This window comes from Megascapheus bottae, chromosome 7 (genome assembly GCF_031878675.1).
Source record: "Megascapheus bottae isolate mThoBot1 chromosome 7, mThoBot2.hap1, whole genome shotgun sequence".
Classification (NCBI taxonomy): Eukaryota; Metazoa; Chordata; class Mammalia; order Rodentia; family Geomyidae; genus Megascapheus; species Megascapheus bottae.
Window position 1 is genome coordinate 22,415,183 of NC_143515.1, and position 8,237 is coordinate 22,423,419.

Sequence of the window (8,237 nt, forward strand, 5' to 3'; positions counted from 1 at the left end):
TCTCTCTTCTCCCCACTTGTGTTTTCTGGTCTCTTGAACAGTGGGCTATCCTTGCCTTCTTCACAAGTTGGGAATCTCACATACCCTTTCCTACAACTGGCTTATACACACACACACACACACACACACACACACACACACACACACACACACGCATACACACATGTTCCTGCTACCTAACTCCTGTGAATTAATTACTGATTACAGGGCTGGGTGCTGATTTGACTGTTCTCTATCTCTCATTTCCTCTTAATCAAAAGAGCCTCCTTATCTTTTGAAAGATTGTATTTGCTGGTCCATCACCAACTGGGCTCCTCTTATGTTCAGACATTCAGAAATGCAAGAAAAAATAGCACTATGAGAAAGAAGGCGTTGAGAGAGCAGCCCAGCAGGGGTCAGAGGTAGGTATTTGGTGGGCTCATACAGTTCATAAAGGGCTCAAAAGGACAGATAAGGAAACCAAGGGCAGAGAGAACTCAAATGAACACAAACCAGAGGCATGGACAGCCCTGCCATGACAGCTCACTCTGTGACTATGACCTCCAAAGCAGGAAGGCAGGAGAGTGGAAAGGTAAACTAGAGATGAGTTTTGCAAGGTTGGCATCCCTGTTAGAACTTTAGGCAATGACAATCATTTTCCAAGCCAAAACTTGCAGCTCATGATAGCACAGGGTAAGTACCATTGGGATTAGTCACCTCAGCCAAGACCTTAAGCCCTAGGACCTTGGAGCATGGTATCACGAGCGCACGAGCGGCGGAGGCTTCTACCTTAGGAACTGCTCAGGAAACTCTGTGCAACCTCAGCTTTAGGAAGCCCTGGAGGATAGGTGAGTGGAGAGACTTCAAGTGGAGAGGCTGATACCAAAGCCCAGACAGTGGAGAAGGAGAAATAAGGGGCAGACACGGAGGATGTGAAGACATTGGGAACCATCGTCTCTGCTGACAAGTTTTGTGAGCCCTCTGGAATCACTTCAGTGCCATCTCCCCAAGGGCAGTGCCAGCCAAGAGCTTCCCAGGCCTAGTTCCCTACCCCCCTCCTCCAAATCCCCAGTTCCCACCTTCTAGACTGGGATTGAGCAAAGTCAGCACATGCTGCGTTTTTTTCTTTCCCTCCCTTTGTGCTTCAGTTTCCACCCACCTGTTTAAATTGTGCTTAACCAGCTCACAGCTGCTGTGCACTTCAGAAGGTTTTTTTTGACTTTTTTTATTAAATAATTTATTAACATTGATTTTTACATCATATTTCAAATGACAAGGGAATCTCTATTTACAATCACTGGCACTTAGTTTTTAGAACTTAATCAAAATTAGGCTAAGGGTTTGTATGTCATAGAAACTTATTAATTTATGAAATAAAACATTATGTCTATAGAGTCATAGGTTTTTATGTCTATATAGTTATGTTTATATTTTCATTACCATGTCCATAGCTTTGGGTATGCAGTTATTGAGTCCTCGCTCTTGTACTCTTTGGATTTAATAACCGCATATTAAGGATACCATGTGCCTTTTGTTCCTTAGGTCTTGACTTGCCTCACTCAACATGATTCGCTCTAGATTCATCCACCAGAAGTTTGTTTTTTTTTAATTATCTTTAAGTTGTTATGCAAAGGGGTTTCAATTGAACGTGTAAATTTATGAGAACAGTGCAATTTGATCAATGTCACCCCTTCCATCATTGTCCCCACGCCATCTATCCCAACCCCACTTAAGCCCTCAGGTTCCCTGGTTCATTTCCACAAATGGCAGTTGAGTATTATGACCGTATTTGCCTGCCCTTCCTTTCTCCATAAATGGGTCTCTTCCCCTTAATCTCCCGCTCCACCACAAATATTTCATCTTACTGGCATCCTCCCGCCTTTTTTTTTTTTTTTTTTTTTGCCTGTCCTGGATCTTGAACTTAGGGCCTGGACACGATCCCTGAGCTTCTTTTGCTCAAGGCTAGCAATCTACCACTTAAACCACAGCACAACATCCAGCTTTTTCTGTTTTGTTTTGTTTTCTGAGGCATCAAACCCAGGGTTTCGTGCATGCTAAGCAAACACTCTACCACAAAACCACATTCCCAGACCCTCAGCATTCATTTTGTTAAATTGTAAGTTAGTTGTTCAAAGGAGTTACACCCTAAAAGTCCACCTCTGCATAATACTATAATTTGTGTATATGCAATACAGGTCTATGTATGTTTTTTATGGTTTTGTATATTTATAATTTATAAATAACTTCCACACGCATGAGAAAAACACATATTTTTTCCAGGCCCATCCATTTCCTTGCAAATTATATTATATCATTCTTCATTTGAGAAGAGTTTGAAGCACAACTTAGCACTGGTTGGGCTGTGGAATTGTCTATAATCACTGAAGAAGAAAATAGCATTAGAGACTAAGGACAAGTGCATAAAAGTTTTGGGAAATTATTTTAAGGTTATGAAAATAAGGTAAGGTCTTTCAGTTCAAAGGTATTTCTCTCTGTGTATAACACATGCACACACATACATGTATATACATGTATGTATAATGAATACAATGAATATTGTGCATATAATTAATATAATGAATGTGTGCCTTGACACAAGATACACAATGCACATGTATTTACCCATGTACACACAAACATATGTACATGCATGTGTATATGCATGTGTGTGCACAGTTCTATACCCTGTACATAGGTATACAGACACTTAAATGTGTACAGCATGCATGCCTATACTTTTTCACACATTTTTTCATGGCAGGTCCCTTCTGACAAAGGCTACAGTGCCCTAGAGCTTTGCACTTGGTTGACATTCACTAATGTTTGCTGAAATAAAGCAAACCCCTGCCATGCCTGTCTGTTTTTATCATTGACCATTGCTCTCAGAAGTTAATGTTTGAACCCGGTCATAAAGAAATCGACAGCCACTGACCTATGGCCAATATCTGACTTGGAGGAAGCCCCCTATAAAACCATCAGCAGTGGGCAGCTCGACCAGCAGAGCTGTGGGTCAGCTGTGAAGAACCATCGTTGCCATCATGAGCTTCACCGGAAAGTACCAACTGCAGAGCCAGGACAACTTTGAGCCTTTCATGAAGGCAGTTGGTAAGTGCTGACCTGGGAACCAAGACCAGTCACAGCAGTGATGATCTGGTCTTATTGGAGTAGCTAGTGAAGGTGTGATGTTGAGCTAGGAGGAGAGGTGCAAGAGTATATCTGAACTGGAGGGTGTTTTCCTGACTTGTGTAGTCTCTTACCATTTCTTGTGCTATTACTGGACAGAACAGCCCAGAGACAATGTGAATTACACTAAACTGGGGCCTGATGTGGAATGAAGCCCAGTGCTGGCTGGCACTGTCTTAGGTGGCCCTGTCCACTCTTGTATGTGTGTAGTCACTCTCGATACAAGCGAACATTGATTTGAGACTAACCACATATTAAACATCAGGGGAGCAACCAATGACAAGTCATATTTCCAAGGTCACGGTTTTAAAAACAAAAAAGGAAAACAAGCCTGGAGGCGAAGGCGTAGAGAAGAAGCAGCTCATGGGTGGTGAAGGCTGAGAGTTGGAAGCTGAGGCATGCACTGGAGCTTGGGAGAAGGAAATGTGCTTTAGGGGTAAGGAGCCCCATGAACAGAGGGCCCAGTATGACAAGGGAGGATGTCTAGAGGGAAGGAAGAAGGAGAATACAAGGACTAGAACTGGACCCAAAGGGTCAGCTGAGATCTCTAAGTCTCCTCTATAAGCAAGTTACGGTGCTTTAGGGTCCTGCACCTTTGAGCCTAGCAACAGGAGTTTCTGCTGTTAGTGCACAACCTCTGGCTTCCACGATCCTCCACTTACATAGAACAGATGAAGACATTCCTACACATACTTCCTGACACAGAAACACAAGCTTGCCTGGCACAGCTTCACTTCCTCCGTGGTGTTTTTGATTTGGAAGACAAATGCTCTAGTCCCTCTGATATGAGGGATGGCATGCCCACACTCTTAAGAGCTAAACCATTAAAAGAGAAGGGAATGGGGAAAGCAGGTGAGTGAAAAGCAGGGAATCCACAGACGAAAAGGATTCCACAGGCCAGAAGAGGATTCTTTCATCCATTAACTGGAAAGAGAAATAGGCCAGGCCACTGGCCACAGACATTGGAGACAAGCTCTTGCTCCTTGCAGCCTCCAATGCCCTCTGGAGATACACGACACCCTCCTCTGTCCCTACATGCCAGTATTTTTCTGTTTACCTCAGCCATGTAGACCCCACACCTGCTGTCTGCCAACTTCAGCTGGTTTCCTCTAGGTCTGCCTGATGAACTCATCCAGAAGGGGAAGGACGTCAAGAGTGTGTCAGAAATCGTGCAGAATGGGAAGCATTTCAAACTCACCATCACTTCAGGATCCAAAGTGATGCACAATGAGTTCACCTTGGGAGAGGAGTGTGAGATGGAGACCATGACCGGGGAGAAAGTCAAGGTAAGAATTGATCTTATTCCACTACCTTCTACTTCTAGAACTTTCCCCAGAGCTTGGCCCCAGAACTTCTTGCCGAGGGTTCATGTCTCACAATTCCCATCATGGATATCCCATCTTGAATTTCAAGAGAGCTTGAAGAGAAGCTTCTGGGTTTTACTGGGGAAAGTTCTAGAATGCTCTGGCCCCCAAACTTGAGCTCTCCCATATGGAGGATGTGGAGAAAACAAGCAGAGTGTAGGTCTCCTAGGCCAGTGTAGCCAACATTGACTGTCATCTTCTCTGTTTCCCATCCAAAAACAACTTCAAGCCCTGGGCTCAGCATATTTGTCAGTTCCTCCTCTTGGATTGTTCTTTAATTTTGCTTCTCAAGATATATTACAAGTCAAGATGAATTTCAAAAAGGGAATGAATTGTCTATTTCTGCCCATGGTAAGGAGAAGTTTGTTTTGTCAGTCCTAGACTTGAGCTCAGGGCCTGAGCTATGTCCTTGGACTTTCTCAAGGCTGGATAGAACTCTACCACTTGAACCTCAGCACCACTTCCAGCTTTTTTTCTATGTATGTGGTATCAAGGAATCAAACGCGGGTCTTCATGCATGCAAGGCAAACACTCTACCACTAGGCCAAACTCTCAGCCAGAGAAGGTTATTTTTATCAGGGTTTTTATCATGGCCCTTTCCCAACTGCTCGTTTTAGAGGCAAAGTTTTAACCTTGGATAATGTCTTCTGCGTTAAGGGTTTGCTGGTTGTTCTAGGTGGGGACAGTGTTTCACTATGTAGCCTGAGCTGACCTGGAATTTTTAATCTTCCTGTCTCAGAAACCCTAAGTGCTAAGATTATAGGCATACACCATCATGTCCCACCCTGGCTAGATTTCTGTCTCCTTACCCGCATTTCTAAGGATTGAAAAAAAAGGAATCACAATAGGAAATTGTTCTGAAAAGACCAATACACACCAAAGTCCTCTCAATGCACCTCTATCCTTTAGCTTGGAGAATTTGTATTTGAGATCCCAACTTTTGGTCCCCTATGCTCGTTTTGAGATCATATACCGCAGACTGAAATTCTGAAGGGAAGTTCCTATGATTTTTTTTTACCAGTTGTGGGGCTTGAACTCAGGGCCTGATCACTGTCTTTGGACTTTTCTCAAGGCTAGTGCTCTGCCACTTGAGCCACAGCACCACTTCCAGTTTTTTTTTTCTATGTATGTGGTACCAAGGAATCAAACCCGGGGATTCATACATTGCTAAGCAAGCACTCTACCATTAGGCCAAACTCGCAGCCCCTTATGATTTCTTCTATTCGTAAATGCACCTCACTTCCATTTATGGACAGATAACTGGAGGGGAGGGGACTGGAACAACAGCAACAGAAGTGTTTTGTTGGCTGTGGACTGAGATAGTGTGGGAAACCCAGCTCATTAGCAAGAGTCTAGCTCCATCCCCAGACCTTTCCTCACAGGCCCATCTCTCTCTATCCCACAGACAGTGGTTAAGATGGAAGGTGACAATAAACTAGTGGCAACTTTCAAAAACATCAAGTCTGTGACTGAACTCAACGGAGACACAATCATCAGTGTAAGTTGGTGCTCATGGAGCTTATAATTTCCAGTACTTGAGAGGAGACGGGAATGTCACAATTTTCTTCCCTAAAGCCTCTAACTCCTTTGGTAATTTCTTCTAGCACTTACTGAGAATCCACTGTGTATCAGTTTAAATCTTCCCAACACCATTTTCTAAGTAGGAAAAAGATGGCAACCAACAGTTGCTCAACTCCCCTCCCCGCCGTGAAGGGGCGCCACTTGCATTATAGACTTGCATACTTACTGCACCCTCATAGCACTCAACCACTGAAGCACAGGAGGATGATTTTTGTCTCACTCTGTCTCCAGGAAGGGCAACCTTTCTCCTAATTCACCATAGGAACTCACAGTGATCTGCTCAGTGCCACCTGGATGACCTGCTATCATTTTCTGAGTCAGCCAGCCACACCCAGCACTCTTCCTTTTCCCCTCTTTGCCCTCTCTCTGTTCCCCTTTTCTCAACAACACCCATATGGTTTTATGGGCAGAGGCACATGGAACATGCAGAGTCACTAGCACAGTTTGTCTCTACCTGTCACCTCGCACTCAGGCCAAAGCCCATGCTATCAGAGATGCCCGCAGAAATCCATTCAGTCTGCCGAAGCCTGCCTCTTATGGCCTCGGTGGCTCCTCTGGCTCACAAGGAGGGTTTTCTTGTCCCCAAATATGGCTCTTTCGTTGCTTTTCCTATTTTACAACAGCATAATAACTATAACCTGTGGCTGTGACTTACATTACTCAATGAGCCACAGAAGCCCTAACCTGCCCTAGAAGTCCAGGGTAGCTAATAAATACCTCTTCCCCCCTGGCCTTTGCTGATTTGTTTTGTGCCAGTATTGGAGCCTGAACTGAGGATCTTATCACTGTCCCTAAGCTTTTTTAAATTTTTTTTCTAAAATCTGACACTTTATCTCTTGAGCCATAGCCATACTTTCAGCTTCTTGGTGATTTATTGAAGAGACTAGTGGACTTTCCTGCCTTGGCTGGCTTCAAACTATGATTTCCAGACCTCAGCCTCCTGAATAGCTAAGATCAGAGGTGTGAGGCACCAGAGCCCAGTTCCCATTCGCACTTAGAAGGAGATGCCCACTTGTGGAAAGTTTATAGCAGCTGATGGAGACACAGGCCAAGTGTGCAGTCATACTGTACCTGGAAGTTGGCCACATCCTGTTCCCAGATTTTGGAATGAATCTTCGGTGTTTTTCCACAGTCATGCCCTGCTAGTTCTTCTTTGTCCTCCTCCAAGAATATGTTTCAGAGAGTCACAAGGCAGAACCCTGCTCAAGGAGGCTGGCACCACCAGCTTCCTTCCACCAGGGAGAATGGGCATCAACTATGAATCATGCGGTCTCCACCCACACCCTGCATTTTACAACAGTGGAGTGGCTACCAGCTTTAGATGTACTCCACTTCTTCTAATCCTCTTGTCTTCTGAGAGGGAGTTGGGATACAGGGTTACACAGTCAGGTTGACTGATCCAAGGTCATCCAGCTGATGAGTAGAAGTCAGGGCTCCACCCCATCAATGGAATAGCTATAAAAGCCAAAGGGCTCTTTTCTCCACTCCGACAAGCTATGACACAACAGCCAACTTGTTCCAGAGAACCAAAGGGATGGGGGAAATCACCTCAAGACCTACAATTTGTGTATCCAAATATACTTAAATGCTTTGCTCATAACTTTGGGAGATAAGCTACCTAGTGCCCACTCCAGGTCAGTTGCTTAGTGTGTCCATGTACATTCTCGTGGGTATTCAACAATATAATAGACTTCAGTGAAGTGTTGAGGAATGGAGCTGGTATGGTGGTGCTGTAGCAACCACAGATGCAGAAAAGAATGCAGTAAACAGAAGGGCAATTTTCCCCGTGAGAAAATGAAATGTCAAAAACCTGGCATGGGATTTTTAAAAAAATTACCCACCTTTCCTCTGATCTTACAGAAAATGGGGATCAATTTAAAGATCCACATGTTAGCATATCTGGGTGCTATTAGGGTAGCTTATTACTGTTTTGGTTTTGGGGGGGTGGTTTGCTTGTTTGCTTTTTTACAACTTAACATTAGATGAAATTTTTGTGATTTCTTTTCTGGCTTTCAGACCATGACTTTGGGTGACATTGTCTTCAAGAGAGTCAGCAAGAGAATTTAGACAAAATGCAACTCTTCTTTTACTGTGTAAAATTAATATAATAAAGTAAACTTTGTTTAAAAA

The 8,237-nt window shown here is 43.9% G+C and overlaps 1 protein-coding gene across 1 annotated transcript; it reads left to right on the forward strand.

Annotated features, from left to right (window-relative positions):
* The first annotated feature begins 2,938 nt into the window (after positions 1 to 2,938).
* Positions 2,939 to 8,237, forward strand: Fabp1 (fatty acid binding protein 1). Its single transcript, XM_090336526.1, has 4 exons — positions 2,939 to 3,084; positions 4,276 to 4,448; positions 5,932 to 6,024; positions 8,124 to 8,237. The coding sequence occupies exons 1-4, from the start codon at positions 3,018 to 3,020 to the stop codon at positions 8,172 to 8,174; spliced, it is 384 nt and encodes a 127-aa protein (XP_090192652.1). The 5' UTR covers positions 2,939 to 3,017; the 3' UTR covers positions 8,175 to 8,237.

What these genes read in the sequence shown, in the direction of transcription:
- Fabp1 (XM_090336526.1), top strand. Translation starts at nt 3,018, where the DNA reads ATGAGCTTCACCGGAAAGTACCAACTGCAGAGCCAGGACAACTTTGAG. An exon ending in TGACCGGGGAGAAAGTCAAG is followed by an intron (nt 4,449 to 5,931) that starts GTAAGAATTGAT and finishes TCTATCCCACAG; the next exon opens with ACAGTGGTTAAGATGGAAGG. An exon ending in ACGGAGACACAATCATCAGT is followed by an intron (nt 6,025 to 8,123) that starts GTAAGTTGGTGC and finishes TCTGGCTTTCAG; the next exon opens with ACCATGACTTTGGGTGACAT.